The sequence below is a fragment of the Bidens hawaiensis genome, unplaced genomic scaffold (genome assembly GCF_021521415.1).
Source record: "Bidens hawaiensis isolate Kalapana, Puna unplaced genomic scaffold, B.hawaiensis_p1.1 tig00022155_1, whole genome shotgun sequence".
Classification (NCBI taxonomy): Eukaryota; Viridiplantae; Streptophyta; class Magnoliopsida; order Asterales; family Asteraceae; genus Bidens; species Bidens hawaiensis.
The window spans coordinates 253,361-276,294 of record NW_027493433.1 but is presented as its reverse complement, the minus strand read 5'-3'; the positions used below and the strand labels follow the sequence as shown (position 1 = coordinate 276,294).

The 22,934-nt window shown below is 34.7% G+C and overlaps 2 protein-coding genes and 1 pseudogene across 2 annotated transcripts; 1 reads left to right on the top strand and 2 right to left on the bottom strand.

The window, feature by feature from the left end:
* Positions 1-1,016: 1,016 nt before the first annotated feature.
* LOC143564760 (uncharacterized) lies at positions 1,017-10,525 on the bottom strand. Its single transcript, XM_077051944.1, has 24 exons — positions 10,417-10,525; positions 8,090-8,213; positions 7,951-8,013; positions 7,677-7,778; positions 7,417-7,588; positions 7,201-7,299; positions 6,180-6,323; positions 6,014-6,053; positions 5,851-5,908; positions 5,682-5,764; positions 4,719-4,817; positions 4,379-4,613; positions 4,078-4,148; positions 3,421-3,526; positions 3,180-3,322; positions 2,934-3,092; positions 2,756-2,859; positions 2,506-2,681; positions 2,181-2,370; positions 1,997-2,096; positions 1,757-1,925; positions 1,567-1,649; positions 1,384-1,460; positions 1,017-1,321 (listed from the first exon to the last, which is right to left on the bottom strand). The coding sequence occupies exons 1-24, from the start codon at positions 10,462-10,464 to the stop codon at positions 1,150-1,152; spliced, it is 2,817 nt and encodes a 938-aa protein (XP_076908059.1). The 5' UTR covers positions 10,465-10,525; the 3' UTR covers positions 1,017-1,149.
* Positions 10,526-14,856: 4,331 nt separating this feature from the next.
* Positions 14,857-17,138, top strand: LOC143564759 (serine/threonine-protein kinase STY13-like). Its single transcript, XM_077051943.1, has 2 exons — positions 14,857-15,810; positions 16,744-17,138. The coding sequence occupies exons 1-2, from the start codon at positions 14,915-14,917 to the stop codon at positions 17,081-17,083; spliced, it is 1,236 nt and encodes a 411-aa protein (XP_076908058.1). The 5' UTR covers positions 14,857-14,914; the 3' UTR covers positions 17,084-17,138.
* A 2,584-nt stretch (positions 17,139-19,722) lies between these two features.
* On the bottom strand, positions 19,723-22,317 carry LOC143564766 (protein FAR1-RELATED SEQUENCE 5-like; annotated as a pseudogene).
* Positions 22,318-22,934: the final 617 nt, after the last annotated feature.

Genomic DNA, 22,934 nt, shown 5'->3' with positions numbered 1-22,934 from the left:
TTTATTAAAAGTAGCTAGTTGGGATTTTCAAATTCATTTCTTGAATTTTTATATAATTTTTGAAACAAGCTCTAGTTTAGAACTGTTTCCAGGTACCGTCAAAACATTACAAAACAACAAAGAAAATTACATCTTTTGGTGCTTAATTGTCGCCGTCGTTATTTGGTGTTTCTTTGTCGTCGCCTGGGTCTTCGTGAGTGAGTTCTTCATAGCCAAGTGGTATCGATTTTCGTCGTGCTATTGTAATTGTTATTTGAGAACAGTTTTAGAGCACTTTTAGAATTTAAGAGAATAGAGTGTTCCAATGTTGTGATTAAACCAACACATTCAATATCTTTTTGTACTGCAGCTTTTTAAGAAAATCGAGAGTAGTATCATACCGTACTGGTACCGAACCAAGCATTTATAGTACCGGCACTGAATTTTTAAGAAAATTGGGACCAGAAATTATGGATCGATACCGAGCTCATCCCTACATAATATACTCTAAATCCATGGTATACCCAATGGGCAATTACCCGTTAATACTCGACGAATTTTGAGATTTCCTAAACCCATCTGAAACCCTACCCATTGTCATCCATAGATGACACCATATACTCTTCTAAGGGTTTCTTGCCATGATCTTGAGTGACCATACGGTTTCTTAAGATGACAATGGGTCGGGTTTGTGACAGGTTAAAGTAACGCACAGCCGTGTGTTACACAAAAATCATTTTCACATTATACTACAAGTGTGGATCTAAAGGGCACCTACCTCGCATCGGAAGTGAGCCTACGACAAGCCACCCATGTGGACTAATTCTAAGCTCGCATGTTTCATACGAGTCGCTTATCTTTTTTTACCCATTACACAACTTGAGATAGTTCAAATGAACTCATTAAGCAAACAAATGTTACTTCATTACTGGAGAAATTTCATAATTTCATGTAAACATATATATCACAAACCATTTTCAAAACAAATATATGAAACTATATCGCGATTCAATAGCCGGTAATTATTGTTCAATAAAAACATAAATATAACTTACTCGTGAATAGAGGCCTTTTTATATCATCTAAACAATTAAATAAAGTATCCAAAATTTACTAAAATAACAAGTATAGTCTGAAACTAAATAAAGGAGGATTACCTAAAATGTAAACTCAGTTAATCTTAGCCTTGGGCCGTCTTGGCTTTAACACGAACCATAGAACAAACAGGACAACCAAGAATGCAGGAATCGTGGTCAAGTCAAACTCGACTTTGACTTTTCTCTGCTTGGTGCAGTGAATCTGGTGCATGCCGGTTACTGTAGTGTTCACGTACTCCACAAACCTACAACATATAATATATCAATATTATGTTCATATAAAAAATCTTACCGTGAAATGACTAACCCTTTGGAAGCATCTTCCAGACTGGTTAAAAGTCTCAATGCATCCACAAAACGCAGTTCTCCCGTAACTGTTGAAATCTGAAGAATAATATATAGATAGATATCGTTTAATTATCACAAATTAAAAGAGCAATGTTATAACTTATAATATACAGATAGAACTTTATAAGATATAATGACTTACACTTTTCCAACGGTTAACAACATAGTTATATTTATCCACCAAATGTCGTTCGTGCATCCGAAAGGACTTAAAACTTTGTTCAGCTAGCATTTTGTTAAGAAGCATAAAACCTCAAAGCTTTTGGTTTCGGTTACGGTTATTTAATCATTTATATATTCAATCTAGTGAAACTATCAGCAGAAAAGGATACATGTGCGTTCCATCTTTAACCGGTTGATTGCTGAGTTGACTAGCTGTATAGTCTCCTCGAGAGTTGTAAGCATATAGCTGCGTGCAATTGAATCCAACTGAAACTGTGAAATATGCCACCCTTGAGAAGTGACTGAAAACGGGTTGCATCCGACAGACCACGCCCAGTCCTGAAACGTAACCACCATAAATTATTGCAAAATTAAAAACTGATTTAAAAGGTCAACATATGGAATGATACCTCGATTGCAGACTCATGAGCTTGGCTATAAACAAGATGAAGTGGAAGCAACCCAGCAATATGTTCAGAAACAGCAGCCACTGCAGCTTGTATTGGCCTCCTGAAAGTATTGCAAATATTCAATAATTAGGATTAGCGATTAAATTAATGTCCATAAAAATGTATAAGATTGCAGCAAATTGACCTCAAGTTCCACAACAGAGATTGACTGTTGCATTGTAGATGGCTTTCCCATGATGATGCCTCGGATTGGACAACAATAACCATATCCGAGAGTGCCTTTGCCTGATAATGTTTGTCCACTAATAATGGCTCCCCGTGTATGAACCAGAAAATTGGAACTTCTAACGTAGACCTACCATGGGCATGCGACCCTACCAAAAAAAAAGAAAAAAAAAAGGATTGCTTAATTTACATCACTGAAATAGCACGTAAATTACAAGCTGCGAGTTTAGAGGTTTCTGTGACAGAAGCTAAAAGCATCTAATAAATATCAATAGAATGAGAACCTTTAAGAGACCCATGATCACTTAGCCTCTGCAACTGATGTTGTAAAATAGAAGAATCAAGATATGAACGAACTTTTCTCCGGAATGTTCCATTAACAAGCAACATAGGTACAGCAGAGGCTCTTCTAGCAACAGAAAACGCCATTGCCAATGCGGGATCTTCTGAAAGTGGTAACCTACAAATCATACATATATCACATACACGTATATGCATATACATACATCATATATATGATGAAGATGAGCATACATGTGTTGACTGAACATAGGTTTCTGAGAAGGTAACAGTAAAGAAGAAAGTGCTTCGGTGATAGCATTTATATCCACAGGCAAAGACTTGATATTCCTGACTTTCTGCATTTCAAAAACAAAATTATAGATTAATTTGTATACATTATCATTTTTTTGTTCTATGAAAATAAACTCGCCTCCTGTGTAATGAAAAATAACTGGAAGGATACTTTCTCATAATGGTGGAACGCCCCGTCAGCAAGAGAAGGTGATATTATGTGCCTCATAGATCCCCATAATGTTGCACCCATATGTGCAAGAAAAGTGTCACGTGCAACCGTGTAGTTGTGGGTATCCTGAAATAAAAAGCTTAGGATACAAATATGATATCCTATTAAAATAAAAAAACTTAGGACACAAATATTATGTGTAACCAAGCATACCTCATAAGAAATGTCACTGAACAAATTCCAGCTTTCCATTCGTCTTAGAGCATCTATAGCCTTTTGTTTATGGCTTTCTTCAGAATCATCGTTTTCAAATGACTCAAGTTCCGTTTTTAAGTCATGCATTCTCTCATCAAGCTCTACATTAATTTTCAGTGAGTATATTGAACAAAATATTAACAAAAAGAATAATTACGAACATATAAAGTATAAAAATAGTTCATGTTATGTAGAATACCTTCACAAAGAGAGAGCTTTACCCTTCTTCCCCAACAATGCTTGAAAGAAAACAGCTCGTATATGTCTATCTCTGCTAAAAGGATATCTATGGCTTGATGATCTTTCTAGAAAATTCATGAAAAGTAGATGTTAGGCTAATAATACTCTTAAAAAGAAACTTTATTTCAACTAAAAAAGCATTCAGCCACGAATCTATATACTTCTGTAACAATCTTTAAAACATATTTATTCTTATCCATGTAATTACTTTATATAAACATAAAAAAAAGTAAGTAGATAAACATAAATTAATGTATCCAAAATCAAGTGTGTCTAGGCCTGTAAACGAAGCGAACAAAACATGTTCATGCACATGATCGTTCGTAACTTAAACTAGATTAAATTGTAACGGGAATAAAATTTTTAAATGAGTATATTAATGAACATAAACGAACAAAACGTAAGTCGTAAACTAACAAGTAACCAACATAAACGATTTTAAATGAGAACTTGAATGAACGAACAAGGAGCATTCATGTCCCATTTGCTTATTAAATAAATGAACATAAACAAACTTCCAGTCAAGCGACTCATCAATGGTCATTAAATGTTTGGTTCCTATACAGACCTAATTATATCATTAATAACATGAGAAGATTGAAGTTAAGATGCATACATCCCCAAATGAAGCAAACTTCTCCTGAATCACATCTTGCAAGTGATCTTCAGCCTCTTCTTCTGAAACTTCTGAAATGCACAAGAAAAACGCAAAACTGATAAATTAGACGTTATGAAGGTTTTATCAGTTTTTGAACAAAATGGCATCAGCAAATGAAGTACAAATGTTATGAACTTATGATCTTGGACCATGTAAGATGAATATATTACTCAGCACTTCTATGGATTAAAGGCCATTGACATGTCAGCAAAATGATAAAATGACAAAACGTAGCTACAATAAGGTAGTAATTTAGTACCTGCAATTGCGCCAATGGTTTTTTCCACATTAGGTAATGTGAGTTCGGTACGCACACCTTCGCCACCAACAGCGGGTCCCCAGGAGAAAGGACCCGCACTTAGATCGATAAATGCCCATCTGTCTTTTCCGATCCATGTATCTGTAAGACAGTCTGCATGGAGCCCGTTCAAATCACCAGATTTCAAATTCTCTTTTAAGCGAAGCTTCATGTCCTCGTTTTTCCCATTTAACAACTTTAAACAAAACATACATAGTACAAAATTAGCTTGCAGTTATTATTGATTTTCAGATAACGTGCCCTGTATAAAAATTGTGTATTTATGATATAAATGACAAACCTGGATAACTTTTGATTGAATGATATCGGTCACGTCTTTCTTTTGGTATAGGCTCTCGACATTGTTCAAAGCATTTAGGCAACTATGATACCATTCTATCTGAATTGTAAAGAATAAAATAAAACAACTCAATTACAAAACTTTGCTTTTATTTAGGCCTGTAAATGAACCGAGCGTTCAGTGAACTGTGCAGCAGGAAGTGAGTTTAGGTTCGTTTGGTTAATAAACGAGCGAGCATGAACAATTTTTTTGTTCAGTTGTTAAAATAAAGAACATGAACACGTCTCCTTCGTTTGTTTATGGTTGTTCATTGACGCTTATTTATGCTCATTCGTTTATGTTCATTTATGTTTGTCCGTTTGCGTGTATTTAAGTTTGTTTATATGATTCTATTAAACTTTTCAGACCCACTACAGTTTAGTCTAGTTTTATTATTTTTAGGCCTGACAGATTGATGTTCACGTGTAATTTTAATTCGTATTCGCTCACTTATGTTTGTCCATCTATGTTCATTTGTTTATGTTTGTGAACCCTTCGTTTATTTTTGTGAACGGTTCATTTATACTATTAACAAACAAACAAAAACAAAACACGCACAAGCTAATTTTCTCAATGAATGAAAGCGTTTGTTTAATTGTTCATTTTCAATCATTTGCTTGGTTAAAGTTAAAGAACGAACACAAACATGTCCCTTTTGTGTTCGTTCAGTTCATTTGCAAGCCTACTTTTATGTTATTCTTTTATTTTAAAAGGTAAACAACTGTGAAAAAAGAGTTTGCTAACCACTTTAGCTTTTAATAAAGTGTAAATGGATATCAAAAACTTTACAAAAGAGTGCTTGCTACTGCTTTTGAAGATTTCAAACATTTGCACACAGGTTTTAAGGTAAAAACACAGGGTTGACTGTTGTACTCACATCAGGTTTAAATTTCAATCTTTGTTAGTGCAAATATGAAAACTGACCGTGTCGGTTTCTTCTGTAACTGTCCAGGAGAATTTTGACATTGGATGCTTCTCATACAAGGGCCTTTTGATTTTGTCCATAGCTGCCATATACACAATTATACACAAATTTAGGCACTATTGGTCTGCATTTGTATTTTCAAAACAAATTATATAAATTGCTACACACCAAGAGCATTTTCTGGTATACTTCCTGACTGAAGGATTTTGTCTTGTAAACCCTTATTCTGCATGCAAAAATATCAGGGTCACTTGCTAGTTCTTCAGATAGAAATTAGAACTTATCAAATATATCTTAAAACAAGTTAAGGTACAAGAGTAATTGAAAGCACCTCCTTAAGAAAATTTATTTCACTATCTGACAATCCTCTCCTGTAAGATTTTTATAACATCAATAACATGTTTGCACAAAGGTATGTTTTAAAAACATCATTCTTAAATAAAGCATCTCAAAAGAAAGGAAGAACAAATAAGAAAACTAACTAACCAAATACGCACCTGTAGCCATATTTACCTCTCTTTGCATCTTTCTTAGGATTCAATATGAAAATATTATACGCATTTTCTAGGTCAAGATATTCCACAAGACTGGTGAAGAGAATATCCATCATATCCACATCCACTTGCCAAAGATTATCCTCCCTTCAAAGAGGAAAAGTTGATTTTGATGGTGCAAAGTTTTCATATGTTATAAATTACTGTGCAAAACAAAAATACTTCAACTTATCTAAAGACCATAGGAAAGAATCTAAATATGTTGAGAGTACATCTATAGAATCCGAGTTCACTACTTAGAGCATTGAGTGATAATTCGACCATAAAACGAGAACAGAAAAACTAAAGTACAAAACAAAAAGAATCCAAGTGCTGCATGAAAAAAAGAAAAGCTTCCAACAAAACTCTTAACCTGATGTTAAATGTATTCATGGTAATTGGGACTCGATAAGCTAAAATGCATACGAGTACAGAATATAAATAAGATTACACATAAACCTCTGTGATCTTAGTGTCTTCATGGCACAGTGTAATATGGAATATTGGAATTTAACGCTAACATTTTGGGATCTTGTTGTATCTTGGCCTCTATGAAATATTTGGTATAATTGTACAATTATAGATAATTAGACACTATTTTTTGCATAAACTGATGATATCTGTGATTGTTGTCTATCTTGCAGTGACCACTTGGTAACTTGGATGGCTAATTGTTTATCAAGTATAAAACATGGATGCAAATTCAGTGCAGGTGCAGAAAAACATCTATATGTAATATCAAACAAATATACACAGTTATGCAGTTGTGCAAATAAGAACTTCAAACCAAAGCTCTGAACCAATTTATTAACCAAGTTGGTAGAACTATTTAGAACTAAAAAGTAATGCAAAGTTTTCAAGACTAACTTGAAAAGTCTCATATGTAGCCACCGACAATTTGCACTCATTTGATTTGTTATTGACATATAGTGTAAGACACATAAGATAAAGTTATAAACCAGTATATGTAGAATGTGACACATACCTTGTATGATTAGCATCATCCTTACGAGAGAGGACACCAATAGCATGCTCAAAAAGAGAATTGACTTTCTCACTCATTTGGATAGCATGAACAGAGAAGCTGCATAAATAAACAAGAACATGCATTCCCAGAGGGCAAATTAGTAAATAACAAAAGACGCAATCAACCCTACACATGTTAACAAAAAAAACAAGAGAAAATGAATAAAAACATTACTTGTAATTGAGGTGACTGACAAGTGGAAAATGATGCTGATGATGACTTCTATCTATCCTGTTTTTGTAGAATGGAGCAAGAACTTCTTCCATTTGTGGAATCCTAGTATGTTCAAATATATGATCAATTTTCATGAACCATCGCTCAAGTTCTTCAGTACGTAGCTTAAAGGCTGTATCGATAATCATATCACAAAAATATATCATAAGCACCCAACTTTATATATGAAATTGAAGATAAACTTGAACACTATAATATACCTTGGTTGCCACTCCCTTCAAAACCTATGAAGATGAAATTTATTGGGACTGGAAGATACATATGTTCAACTTCCAAAAGCTGTAGATAATTGGCAATATTCCCTGAAATAAATGAAGAATGTCATGTTTTTTTCTTGCATAATAACAAAATTAAATGCAATACAATGCAAATTTAAAAGATGCGACACTTTAGATTGATGATTAATTATTTTTCATGGTATCTCTACAATAAAAAAAGGAATCCCAATAGTAAAGAAAGAAAGATAATGAGTACCTGCCTTGGTGTAATTAAGAACACTAGATTCTTCAACTGTTGCAGTCTTCAAATCATCAAAATCTACATGTATGATTCAGATATAATTAAAAACTTAGAAGGTATCGAAAATAATATCTATCAGTAGATGCATGCATACCACTTCGTATGACAGATTCACTCCAGAACTTGCTCTTCTCTTTGAGATTAAACAACGAAAATACCAACGATCGCTCAGTTTTACGGGTCCCGGGAGAAGATCCATGTGACCTGCCTGCTATTAACTAGTACAAAGGTTACACAACGATATTATCAATATTATTTCAATCACTACATTGAATTACATAACAATACACAATCTATGGATTTATGTGCCAAAATGGCCTATGAGGTATTACAGCCATTATGACGATAAAAGCAAAATGAGTGATTGTCAAGATGATTTTCCACTTACAATACTAAATAGTTAAGGGGAAGGATTATGAGAGAACTGGAGAACTCCATACTACATATATGCAATACATCATCATCATCATCATCATCGTACTCAGTAAATCCCACCAATAGCAAAGCTATGGTAGGGTCCGAGGAGGGTAAGATGTAGACAGCCTTATCTCTACCCCGTAGGAATAGAGAGGCTGCTTCCGGTGAGACCCCCGGCTCGATAGTAGTTTTGCATCAAGCCTTGGACATAAGGCACATAACACTCAACCACCAGGACACCAGCCGATTGGTGTGTGTACCCTTGTCTTTCGGCTATCAACGCCACCACATGATGCCTGATCCACTTTTAACGTTATTTTCACGGATTGGTAAAATAACCTCAAAATTAGTGCAATTTCACTTTTGCACACGCGAGGGTTCACACATATATGCAATACATATACTACATATATGTGCAGTATATATATTACATATATCATATACAGTTAGCAGTATATACCTATGTTATCAAAAGCCCTTCAGGCGTGTGCTTAGGCCCTCAGGCAAGGCGAGGAGCAAGGAAAGCGCCTGGTCAGTTTTTTGTCAGATTCAGGGCAATTCCTGAAAATTTCAGCAAACATTTGCAAATTCTGAGCAAACTAGTCTGAAACGTCAGACATTGGCCCGGAACCAGCCTAAACAAGCCTAAAACATGTTTAAAACCCCAAAAAATGGTACATTTATGCAATACGCCTTGTTTATCACGCCCTAAGCTTTTTAAGCGCCTCCCGCCTAGGCCCAAGGCTCACCCTTTACTACTACATACATGCAGTATATACTGCTACATATATATGTGTAATATTAATATCACATACATAGTGGATATGCTGCGACCATGTTAGGTATAGAGTTCTCTAATTCTCCCACAAAAAAATGATCTCTCTCATGATCCTGTCCCTACCAGTTAATACATTACTTTAAAACACTACATTTCTCTCTTTTGTTTAATTAAATAATATTTTTTTAATACTTTTACCATTACAGTTTTCTCTCTCCACCCTACAACAAATTTACAAAAAATCACTACCTTTTCTCTCTCCACCCTATAATTTACACTCACAACCACTCAAGACCCCACCCTATAATTTACAAACTCCCCTCACACAAAGTTGGGGGGATAGGATGGGAATGCTCTTAATGCATTAAACATTAAAAAGAAGAATCCAAATCAACTGCCAGATCCTGAAATTTCAGCAAAATTTTGAAAATTCCAAGCAAACTGGTTTGAAACATCAGAAAATGGCCTGGAACCAGCCTAAAACATGTATCCCCCCCCCAAAAAAAAAAGTATATACTGCATATATGCACTATTGTTCCAAAACGTGTTGTTCCGGACACGTAAACCGCCCCATGGCAGACCGTCCCAGGCCCATCACGTGAGAGGTAAATCAGCTTCGCTCAGCGGCAAGGCGATTGGCTCTTAGGATCGGTTTCGGACCCACGACCTCTAGGTTATTGTTCCGCCCCCTTAACCAACTAAGCAACACAGAGAGGACGCATATATGCACTATATAATGCATATATGCAGCATATACTAGTACATATATGTAATACTAGTATCACAGGATATACTTCATATATGTTGTATAGAGTTCTCTCGTGATCCTGTCCCTAGAAGAATCCAAATCAAGTGCCAAGTTGAAATTCAGTAATTCTAATATTCAACTTCAAAATGCACAAACGAAACACAATATTCAAAACCTCCTCGGTCATCATAACACATGAATTTCACTTCGAATTCAATAATAAACGTAGCGGCGAGTAATACAATACCGCTACATATATATGCAGTATATATATATAATACTAGTACCTATATGTAATAATAATATCACATGTTATACTGCAGTTGAAATTCAGTAATTCTAATATTCAACTTCAAAATGCACAAATGAAACACAATATTTAAAGTTTAAACCATCGATCATCATAATTTGACTTGGAATTCAATAATTAATCAGTAACGGATAATGAATATGCAATGAAATGAGTGTTTTAAGTTACCAGCAACAGCAGCAGCAGCAGGTGAATTAACGGCAGCAAACGGATCATGAAGAAATTGGAGCCCTAGATTGAAACTATTAGCTACGGAATTGAATTGAAGCCTGTGATTATTGGTTATTATTATTTGTTGGGTTCTGACCGGGCAGAGGTGAACCAGTTACGAGTCCGAGTAAGTTTCTATGAGAAACTGAAACCCGGTTTGTACTTACGGGTTCGGGTTTTGTGCCTGTGACTAACGGTTATTGTTAATTTCATTTTAATAGGTTAACCGGTTAATAACCAAAACGAATCAGTTACACATGTGAGGGATTTTTCATTTAAAACCATGTTAGAGAATGTAATCGGTTATTGGCAATAACCGGTTTTGACCGTTTGACCAGGAGTAGGTTACCGTTACTGTTACTGACTATTATTCCAAAGCCGGTTAACCGGATTTGCATCTCTAGTTTCAGTTACAAACGCTTTCATTGATTCACTTTATGTTTGGTTTGGATATAGTTGGAGTCAAGTTATGGTTTCATTATTCTGAATATGAATGTGATGAACGGTTTATCTAAATAAAAGTTGGACTGAAAAATATGGTTTCATATTTTTATTATGTGACCTGACTTGACTTTGTTCATCCTAAATAGTTAATACTTAGCAATAGACACAACCTATAAAATTTTCCTAGACATGCACCATCAATCTCTCCTTTGCCGCATCCATAACCGGAGCCAAGCGTTATTGTAGCCATCACAAAAGGCTGGTCGTTTTTGTTGACATCAGATTTGAACTAACGCATAGCGTGTTCCGGTAACCGGTATTGAATGAGAGATGAAGCATCAATGATGAACGTGCTTTCTTTTTTTTTTTCTCATAAAACAAGTTTAATTTTATTTTTTGGGACTTGAACCCAAGATGTTTAGGCGTTTAAGAGATTTGTCTACATTACTGAGCCAGCGTGCCACTAACCCCAAAACAAACTGTCTCCGTCACTAACTCACTGGGCCACCGGCCCCAATACGAACATGAGCCCATGTTATGAAGGTGAAAAGGTACACTTTTTTATATATTTTTTTCGTCACACTTTCATTTATTTAATATATGTGTAATTGGTAAAAGCATCTCTTTTAGTTTTTTTTATAATTTAATAAGTTATTATTTGTCACGTCATCTGATTTTTTAAACCGATTCGACACCTGTCATAGTCCTGTTTTTCAAAACATTACGAGACAAATATGTTTCCCTTTCGGTCATGAGAATGCAATGGATATCGTGCATAATCATTATATTTCTACCATAGTGATTATGCTCCAAATACGTAGAATAAACTTGGACAAGTGCAAACTTAAAGTGTCTTGCCGGTGCCACGATTGTTAAAATAGTTGGATTTGAAACAAAACAATAAGTATGAGGTTGGTGTTGTGGTTTGGCTACGGGTCGACCGTCCTATGAGAGGACTGAAGAAAAAATATAATCAATTCTGAACGTGTTTTCTTTAATCTAAAAAGTATTCAAAGTTTTTATAAAATACTACACTCTTTGAAAACCAAGCTTTTATAAAATTTGAGTCAAACAATATATGGAAGAAAGTTATCAAAAGAAGAATGCTTTTAAATCAAAACCAAGTCAATAAATTGTGTTTGAATAAACAGGAAAGTTATATAAAAAGTTAAAACTGATACAAAGTTTCTTTCCTTTTTCTAGAGAATTTTTTTCAACATTTTATAGTCAAAACTCCAACTCATTTGGTTGGTGTGTATAGCACATAACAAAAAAGAAAAGTCACTTTTTGGCTTATTGAAATGAATAATTTCAAGAGAGAAAATTGTATGTGTTTGATATGAACCCGTCTTAAGCCGAAGGGCCAAAGAAAATAAATGGTAGAGGACGTTGAAAGGTTTGAGTAACCGCAACAATTATTAATAAAATTGTGTCTATTTATAGGTTCTTGTTATAGTTTCTACTTTCTAGGGTATGGATGTTTATGCTTATCAAATTTAAGGTTTTTATACCTCTTCTAATAGGAGATCTAATCATTCTCGAATCGGATTAACTGGATACTAGCCCCTCTCGAATCGGGCCAACTATCCTTGTTCTTGTTTATTTCTATCAATTTACTATTTTATTTTCAGGGTTCTATCAGTGTTTTTCGGTCTATGCACGGCTTAACCATAGTAACTGTGACCAACTTTTAAAGCGATATCCTTCCAACGAAGAAGCAAATGATATCCCCATTTGGCGGTCACTACATAAGACGATATGATAGTTATATCTGCCAATCTTAAAGAAGCTGACGGTGATGAAAACTTATGATTAGAAGTGGTTGTGTGCTTTATAGTTTGTTTGGTTAGATCGCAAACGCATGATATGAATCTTCTTCTCCATGTAGTGTCGTTAGAATGTGAAGAAGATTGAGACGATAATAAAAGACCTAAAAATAGAAAATCATCTTCGTGTGTTACAAAACGAGAACGTTTTAAAGATAAAAAAACTAGGTAAAATGGAAATCAAACTAGATTCGCTGATAAATACTTTATATATAAAATATAAACTTATTAAATTTTGTAACATAAAATTATTAATAATACACTAATACATTTCTAGTTAGATACTTAAAATAACCAAACATGCAACTTTTTTTTTGAACGACCAACAAAATATCATAATATAAATAACCGTTACAAGCAAGATGCTAGCAACAAAAATACCCAGATCAAAGCAAACCTTAACACCATTACAACTTATTTAAATTAAAACTACACCACCTCTCCCACGTTAGACCCGACCACTTTGATCTATTTCAAACCCAAATAAGCTCAACCCTTTAATCACGACAATCATACTCTTTAGTTGCATCGGCTTCCTTTCAAAAGCAACGAGTTTCTCGCCTTCCAAATACACCAAACTGTGGTAAGACAAACCTCGTAAAAAACCTTCACTCTTCGTTTAGACAATAACGAAAACTTGTGTAACCCCAACAAGTCACGAGTTGAAAATGCAAATATTGACGGTACCTTGCACCAACTGGTTATAACTTATAACACTCCAAACCGATTGCGTAAACGAACACGACACCACCAAATGTTGTTTCGCTGATTCAACCTCTTCTTCACAAATTGAACAGACAACCGACGCCAACGCTACATTCCATTTAGCCAAAGAGAATAGAGACGGTATCTGGTATCCGGTACCCTTTCCATTTCCACCCTCCGTACAAACATAATTACACCAACAATTAAATCGTTATAAAAATATCCAAGCATGCAACTTAAATAGTTAAATCTCTATAAAAAAATATCCAATTTAATGACATGATAATAACAGTGAATGATGTGATGCTGACTCCTACCCTTGTTTTCAAGAATATTAATAATTAACAATAATAATAATAATAATAATAATTATATAAACCAGAGAACCAAGACCAGTTGTTGTTTAGCTTTTTCTTTCTCTCTCTAGACTTTCATTTCACCATCTTCAATCTCACAATCAGCACCACCATTATCACAATCACAACCTTCAACTACTTCAATCAATCTGCAATTTCAAAAAAACCCTAATTTCACAATCTGTAAGTTTGCCTCTTTGAAACCCTAATTCGTCAAATTAACGTCAATTGATCACTTTTAGTTTGTGGGTTTGTAGCGAATTGATCATGGTTTGAGTGTTTGACTGTAAAGTTGCTGAATTTATTGATTTGGGTTGTGGTTTTTAGGTGCTGAAATTAGGGTTTTTGGGGTTTGAATTTGGGGGTTTTGTGTTTGATGAAATAATTGATGATTTGGGTTGTGTTATTGTGGAATTAGGTTTAATTGAAATTGAAAATGATGATTAGGGTTTTGATTTTTTGTATGGATTTTGAAATTGAGTTGATAATGATATTAATATGTTTTAGATACAAAGAGAATCATGTAAAGATTTAGTGAATATGAAGATAGGGTTAGGATATTTAAGAACTCAGTTTTAGGAGTATTTTTTGAAAGGAGTAATTTTTTTCAAAAAAAAAAGGTAAAAAAAACATGTTTTTTTAAAATTTTTTAATCTTTGGAGTATTTTCGTAATAAATAAATAAAACGGCAAGAGATTTTTTTTTTAAATCGACAAAAATTACCGTTATCGCATGTTACATATGTTACATGCAAATTTACATAGGCTGTTACATATGTAACACACATTTTTTTGTTTTTTTTTTAAATCTCTTGCCGTTTTTTTTTATTTATTTTTTATGAAAGTACTCTTAAAAGCGTATAGAAGCTCTTCCAAATTTTTAAATAGTAAAAAAGCATGTTTTTTGCGTAGTTCTCAAAGTTATCGCAACTGGGCTTGGTTCTCGAAAGAATTATTTATAAAGTCATTATTAATCTCTTCTTCCATGTTCTCAACATTAATGTGTTTTTAGTATGATTTGATATTATAACTGATTGCTGTTATGTTTCTGGTGCAGGATTTTTGGTTAAACGGGTCAAAGTTTGAATTTTTTTGCGTGTTGAAGGGGTAAAAAGGTAAAAAAAACATGTTAGAGGCTCCAAAGTTTACAGGCATGATGGGGATAAACAACGGGCATGATAATTATGACGTGTCACAAGGGTTCTACCGCAAGCTCGGTGAAGGGTCAAACATGTCAATCGACAGTTTCAACAGTTTACAAATGAGCAACGGTGGCGGGTCGGTAGCAATGTCGGTTGACAACAGTAGTGTGGGGTCGAACGAGTCTCACACGCGGATATTAAACCACCAGGGGCTAAAACCTAATAAAAACTACACAGCTGCCCAAAGTAACAACAAAGGTCGAGTTTCACACGGGTTAAGCGATGATGCATTGGCCCAAGCTTTGTTAGACCCGCGGTTCCCGACTCAAGGGCTTGAGGATTTTGATGACTGGACGATTGATTTGCGGAAACTTAACATGGGGCCCGCCTTCGCACAAGGCGCGTTTGGGAAGTTGTATAGAGGTACTTATAATGGTGAAGATGTTGCTATTAAGCTTTTGGAAAAACCCGAAAATGATTTGGATCGGGCGCAGCTTATGGAGCAACAGTTTCAGCAGGAAGTTATGATGCTTGCGAGATTAAGGCATCCGAATATTGTGAGGTTTATTGGTGCGTGCAGGAAACCGATGGTTTGGTGTATTGTGACTGAGTATGCGAAGGGTGGTTCGGTTAGGCAGTTTTTGACTAAAAGACAAAATAGATCGGTGCCTTTGAAATTGGCGGTTAAGCAGGCGTTGGATGTTGCTCGGGGGATGGAGTATGTGCATGCACTTGGTTTGATTCATAGAGATTTGAAGTCGGATAATCTTTTGATATCAGCTGATAAGTCGATTAAAGTTGCTGACTTTGGAGTTGCTAGAATTGAAGTGCAGACGGAAGGGATGACACCAGAGACCGGGACTTACCGTTGGATGGCCCCGTAAGTTTACATACATAGATATACCTTGGTTTTAAAAATAATGCGCGATGCACTCCAATGCGTTATGATCTAAAAAGATGTTGCGTGATGCACACGAATCACGTATGCATGACATTTGTTACTAAAAAAGTTATTTATAGATAATATTTTAGCTTTGTTTACTTTTAAACACTAAAATATAAGTGACATAAATAAATGAATTGAAACAAGGCTATAGTACCACCAAAGAAGTTTTATGTATAAGGTACTAGTAACCAATGCGGGAACTCGGTTCAACTCATAAATGCGCGCATCATCCTCCCATCATGGAATCACAGTGCATCGCTCCATATGATGTGCGCATTTTTTGAACCAAGATATATACATACGCATACATGCATGAACATACACAGAGACACATGAAGAGGTTCATTACTGAAGACTAAATTATTGCGAGAACAAAAAGAAGAAACCTAAATTGTTAATTTTTTCTAGGCAAATTGGGTTTTCATAATCCCAACTAACTGTTATTGGCTGATAATAATCCCAACTTCGTTTATTGCCACTGGTGGTCCCAAATTAAAAAAATTGGCTCTCAATGGTCCCCCGTTAAAAAAAACTTAACGGCGTTCAGTTTTTCCCGAATTTCAAACTGATTTTTTAGGGCTTTTGATCGGAAGGAGGATACGAGTCAATTGATGCAAAATGTCTATCTTATATACATAATAAAACCATTAAACTAATTTGTTCATACGCCTTTTTATTTCACTTTTAAGCGTTTACCTACACGTGTAGGTTATGTGTAGGAAGTGTACTTGCACATGGTACACAAAAGGTTCCATAAATAAATGAATTTTGTTTACATATGTATATATACACAATGACACGCCAGTGTACGTATGAACGCATCTTTATGCTTCCGTTACAGGAAACCGTCTAATACTATAATTGCAGGGAAATGATCCAGCACAGGCCATACACACAAAAAGTAGACGTTTACAGTTTCGGGATAGTTCTATGGGAACTAATAACCGGGATGCTTCCGTTCCAAAACATGACGGCTGTGCAGGCGGCGTTTGCAGTGGTCAACAAAGGGGTCCGCCCCAACATCCCGTACGACTGCCTTCCCGTACTGTCTGAAATCATGGTCCGTTGCTGGGACTCAAATCCGGATGTCAGACCGCCCTTCGCAGAGGTGGTTAGGATTTTGGAACATGCGGAGACTGAAATTATGAGCACGGTTCGGAAGGCTCGGTTCAGGTGCTGCATGAGTCAACCCATGACTACTGATTGATGATGATGATGATGATTTGTGAAGGATGAATATAAGAAAAAGGAAAAAATGTTAAGAGGTGATTTTATGTGTCATCTAATATGTATGTATTATTTTAGGGTAATATCTTTCTTCAGATAGGGTGAACAAAGGAAGAAAATTATGATAAACTTCTTGTTTTGTGGATTTATTTTTGGGTTATTTTGTTGAAAACTTTTTGATTGTGGTTTTGAATTAGTAGTAGTAATGGAGGAAATTTGTGGTGTATTTGTTTATATGTAATGATGATGTTTCTTGCTATATATACCTCTATATGGGGATAGTGAATATGGGGCTGTTATATACCCAAGTTAGATGCAAAACTATCAAAACTACGTAGTTTTGATTAAATCTAATTAAATCCCTTATTTCCCATTTTTCCTTTTATCATTCCAACCCTAATTTTCCCCATCGATGATGTTTCTTCTACACGGTGGCCATCTTCTTCTGATCCTCCTCTGCGTTTATGATTAAGGTTAGTGAAAAACAAATTCTAAATATATGACTAAACCCTTATTTCCCTTATTCCTCCCCATCAAAATCGATCCTCTAAGGAACACGATGGTTTGCTAACAACCTAATTAGATCAATGTTATTCAATCCGTCGATTAGCTAACAATCTATCTCCTACATCCAAGTTCGTTATGTTTCCCAAATTGATTCAATCAGGGTCGGCTTTATATTAGGTTAGAACACTCTTTTTTATTTTATTATTTAGTTCAAAGTTTTTTTATTTAAACTTTTGTTTATTTAATTGTGTATTTGCTATTTGTTTATATTGAGATTGGAGTCCATACTTATTCTTTTGTTTCTTCAAATTGTTGTTGCAGCAGATATGTAAGACAAATTATGCCAAAATTGAAGTTACTTAATTTCAGAGATCAAATCATAAAGCTATGGATAGTAGAAGAAAACCTACCACCTGTTTGCAGTAACGTTGCTTGGGTTGGGTCTAATGAGTTGAGTTCGGTGATAGCTAAAGTGGAATTTGGATAAAAAAGAGTCCAAACTGACCTTTTTTTCTTGTGTCAAAGTTGACCACATACAGACCTAATGGGAGTCTAGAATTTGATAAGAAACGTCATAACTTCTTTGTTTTTCTTACATTGGCATACTTATGATTTTAACTTTTAATGCACCAACAGTATACTTTGTGTTATGTTTTGTTTCTGTTTTTGTATTGTTATAACGAACTGGTATGGAAAAATGACTTCTTTTATACCTCAATGCTTAAGGACATGACAGCTGCAACAATGAATACAACCATGCAAAACATTACCAATTATCTTAACGAGCCGGGCTAAACAAACAAGCTCGACTCAAAACATGACGAGAGCAGGCAATGTTCAACTGGTGTACATTGATTCTGGTAATATTTGTTTACACAAACACCATAAATTTAATACCTCCAACAATAGCCCATTACCATGTACAATTTAAAGAAAGCACTTACATGTAGGGTTGAGCTCGGTACCGACTGGTACCGGTAACGAATACACCGATCCCGAAAATCACAAATTCTTGGTACCAGCACCGAAATATTCGCTTTGGTATCGATACCGTACGGTACCGTACCAATCCCAAAATTCAAAACTTTGGTACCGATTGGGTACCAACGGCACCAATCGGTACCGGTACAGATACCGAATTTGCTAATCCCAATTACATGTTCTTTAGCATTACTGTTTAGTCACACAAAAAGAAAGGGATAAATTGATGAGATTAAAACTAACATGGCCAAAAAAGGGATGAATCTGAATATCTTGTTGTTCATCCTAAATCTGAATTATATGAAATTTACTTGTAGTTGTTTTTGAGTCTTGAGACGCTTGTCTAATATAACACCATTTTCATTATATGCCTTGTTAACAGCTACTTGAATACATATTCAAGTCTGTTATATATATTCCTTCTCATTTTTGTAGAGCATAACAACATTCCACTGTGTATAATTGGCCCATAGCTTGTCAAAATATAGTGTATGAGCATATATAAACATCATCGATATCACATCATGATCCATAATATTCTGATTAACTTCATCATCGTGGCATATTAAGCTTGAAAATGCAGTTTTGGCCATTCAAGCAGGTTATCGTTTATGTTATCGTTTATGGCCCGTTTCATACTTATTCTGTATATTACAGACCCGTTTTCATCTAAATTGCTATATCACAGATCCGTTTTATCTAAATTACTATATTTTGGCCCGTTTAACATTTAACCTCTATACTTTGACCCGTTTCACTTAAATTCCTATATTTTGACCCGTTTCAAATTAAATTGGTCATTTCACCTGTAATTTTTGCTCCCTTCTAACCTGTTTAAATTAGAAGTTGCTGCATATCGACCTGCTTAAATTTAAAGTTGCTTCATATTGACCAGTTTAAATTCAAAGTGCTGCATTTTTACTGAAATAAAAATAGATCCACCATAATGAAAAAAAACCAAAATTGTAGTACTACTCAACTTATAATTAAACAGTAGAGTACTCAAATAACCATAAACGTTAGATGCATCTTCAAGCCTATTCATAAATCATCCTTCTCTTTCTAGTAAAGATTCCTTCTCCTGAAAGAAAAAATAAATTACGTGAATTATATTAATTAAAAAATTGGTCACTAATTATTAACAAACGCGGATCTTACCTTCCTTTTCGGGCATCCGCTAATGTAATGGCCCAGTTCCTTGCAGTAAGAACATTTTCTCTTTTTTGGTGCTTCTAGGGATGATTTGATTCTAGTTGCATTTTTGGGACGGCCTTTAGTTTTAGTATTAAATGGTGGATCACGAACAGAAATTTGAGGCATCGAATTCACTTGCAAACTTCCCACATTGGAATCTTCTAGGGATGATTTGATTCTAGTTGCACTTTTAGGACGACCTTTAGTTTTAGTATTAACTAGTGGATCACGAATAGAAATTTGAGACATCATGTTTACTTGTAACTTTCCACATTAGAATCCAGTGAAGCAATCTCAGGTTGTATTGAATTTGCTCGAATGCTTTGTTCTTCTAAAAACTTCAACAACATGGTATTTAGTTTTCGTATCTCAGATAGAGAGTCTTTTGCTTGTTCGGTCGCTTTTCTAAAATTTGATTGAACACACCATAAAGTTAATGCACTAACCTCATTCCCACTATGTCTGTCTTCGATCCCAATAGTGCAATCAGTCAACTTATATCTAGTATCAAGTGTCCACCTAGGTAAAATATAATAATCAGGAAGGGTTTGGACATTTTTTTTTCTTCAATACATATAAGATATGTTTGCATAACATCCCATATGTTTCAAACTTTGAACATGAACAAGTAACATCTAACTTATCTGAGAGACGAAACTTAACATTCCTCCAATATATTTTATCAATATTCAGTTGTCTAGCCTTACAGTTGATTTCTTCTAAACTCTTGCTTATTGTCTCATGAGTTAAATTGAAGGTAGCTTGGGTCCATTCATTCATGAATACTTTAAAGAGCTGTTTAGTGTAACGTGAACCTGCTTTTGCCTCTATCGGATTCACAAATGAAAAATTCGGCTTAGAATTCATGCACCCAAAGTCTTCATCTTCTTCGGCATCCCTTCGAGCCTCAACAGCTTTATCATATTGTACTACAAACTCATTCAACATGGTATTTGAATTCACATAACCATCAAAGAAAGAATGAATGCTCTCGCTTCTTCCACTTGATGTCATGCCAGCAAAAAAACAATCTTTCAAGAAGGCTTTAGCCCATAATTTGCGTTGCTTATACATCTCTGTTAACCAACTTCCACTTTCAAAATTATATTTAGCACATAAAGATTCCCAACGAGTTTCAAATTCTTCAATTGTATCACTTTTTTTCCATTGTTTGTGATCTTCCTCAAAGTCACTATAATGAACTTTAAGACCTCGAAGATGTTCGGTCTCATGTTTCTTAATATGCCATGAACAATAACGATGCCGAGTGTTTGGAAAAACTGTTTTGATTGCATTGCAAATAGCTTTATCTTGATCTGTAATTATCGCTAATGGGTGCTTATCAAACACGCACTTTATGAAAGTTTGAAATAACCATTCAAAGTATCTTGTTTTTCGTTCTCCAATAGTGCACCACTAAAAAGTATAGACTGGCCATGATGATTAACCCCGACAAATGGTTCAAATGGCATCTTAAATTTGTTAGTCATGTATGTGACATCAAAATCCACAACGTCCCTAAATTTTATATACGAGTCTCTTGATCTCCCGTCAGCCCAGAAAATATTTCGTGGAGCATTCAAAAGTATCTTGTTTTTCGTTCTCCAATAGTGCACCACCAAAAAGTATAGACTGGCCATGATGACTAACCCCGACAAATGGTTCAAATGGCATCTTAAATTTGTTAGTCAAGTATGTGACATCAAAATCCACAACGTCCCTAAATTTTATATACGAGTCTCTTGATCTCCCGTCAGCCCAGAAAATATTTCGTGGAGACCCATCATCAAATAAATCCACAACAAAATAAAGGTTAGGATCTTCTAGTAATTTATCTTGAAAATGTTTAATAAGCCCGTAAAACTCCTTACCTTTGTATTGTTTTCGTTGATCGGCTAAGACGTCGGAACATTGCTTTGATGTAACATCATTTTCATCTGGATTTTTCATGGTATTTATGACTTTCTTGATTTGACAAGGTTTCAACCCGGATTGACTTAGTTCCGCCATTAGAGATTTGCAAACCAATGAGCGGTGAAATTTCCCATGAGACCGGTGTTTCATTACTTTGGTTGGAGTAATAGTCAGTTCATGATTGTGTGAATCGTTAAAAATATCCACGAACCATTTCCCATCTTTACCTTTTGAAATCCGAATGCATGCTTTGCATCCGGTCCTTAAATCCCTACGACGTTTTTTAGCATTTTCCATGGAACTTTTACACTTCAAATCTTTAAAACCTTCTTTGTTGCATACATAGTATTTTTGGTAATGCTTATTTGTTGTCTTATTTTTATAAACCGTATGAATACGTATTCCAAATCCATGTGAAAACCCATAGCGATTGTAAAAATCATAAACATCATCAGGAGTATCGAAAACCATTCCCTTTACATCATTAGCCTCTTTCTTATACCTAGAATCAATGTCTCTTTCAACATTTGAATCGCTATTAATGACCAAAAGCCCTTCTGAATCAATACGATAAATTAGATTTGTTTCAAAAGCTTCCTCATGGACTTCTAAATCCATTGATTTGTATCTATCATACATTAACAAAAGATAAAACTGATATTTAGTTGGTGTGAAACGAATTAATAGTATGAAAAAATAAGCAAAGAAAATTGATATCTATAATTGAAGAACCATATTCTTCACATCCAACTAGAAACAAGAAAGTGAATATTATTTAAAAGTGATAATAATGATGACAAAACTATTCAAAAGAAAGTGAACCATATTCTTCACGATCCAACATGCATAAAATTGATATTCTAGTAATGACGAAAAAAACTCTATTCAAATGCAAATCAACAAAACTGTTTCGTAGTTCTGTTTACACATACATAATTAATTTAGAATTCGTTTTTCACTAACCTTAATCATAAACGCAGAGGAGGATTAGAGAAGAAGAAGATGGCCACCGTGTAGAAGAAACATCATCGATGGGGAAAATTAGGGTTGGAATGATATAAGGAAAAATGGGAAATAAGGGATTTAATTAGATTTAATCAAAACTACGTAGTTTTGATAGTTTTGCATCTAACTTGGGTATATAATAGCCCCATATTCACTATCCCCTTCGTATGTTATAAGTATTTGTTGTTATTATTTTGTTGTTGATTTTAATTCTTTTGTTATTATTAGGT

What these genes read in the sequence shown, in the direction of transcription:
- LOC143564760 (XM_077051944.1), bottom strand. Translation starts at nt 10,464, where the DNA reads ATGATCCGTTTGCTGCCGTTAATTCACCTGCTGCTGCTGCTGTTGCTG. An exon ending in TGATCATGGGTCTCTTAAAG is followed by an intron (nt 2,371 to 2,505) that starts GTTCTCATTCTA and finishes TTTTTTTGGTAG; the next exon opens with GGTCGCATGCCCATGGTAGG. An exon ending in TTGTTAACCGTTGGAAAAGT is followed by an intron (nt 1,461 to 1,566) that starts GTAAGTCATTAT and finishes ATTATTCTTCAG; the next exon opens with ATTTCAACAGTTACGGGAGA.
- LOC143564759 (XM_077051943.1), top strand. Translation starts at nt 14,915, where the DNA reads ATGTTAGAGGCTCCAAAGTTTACAGGCATGATGGGGATAAACAACGGG. An exon ending in ACTTACCGTTGGATGGCCCC is followed by an intron (nt 15,811 to 16,743) that starts GTAAGTTTACAT and finishes CTATAATTGCAG; the next exon opens with GGAAATGATCCAGCACAGGC.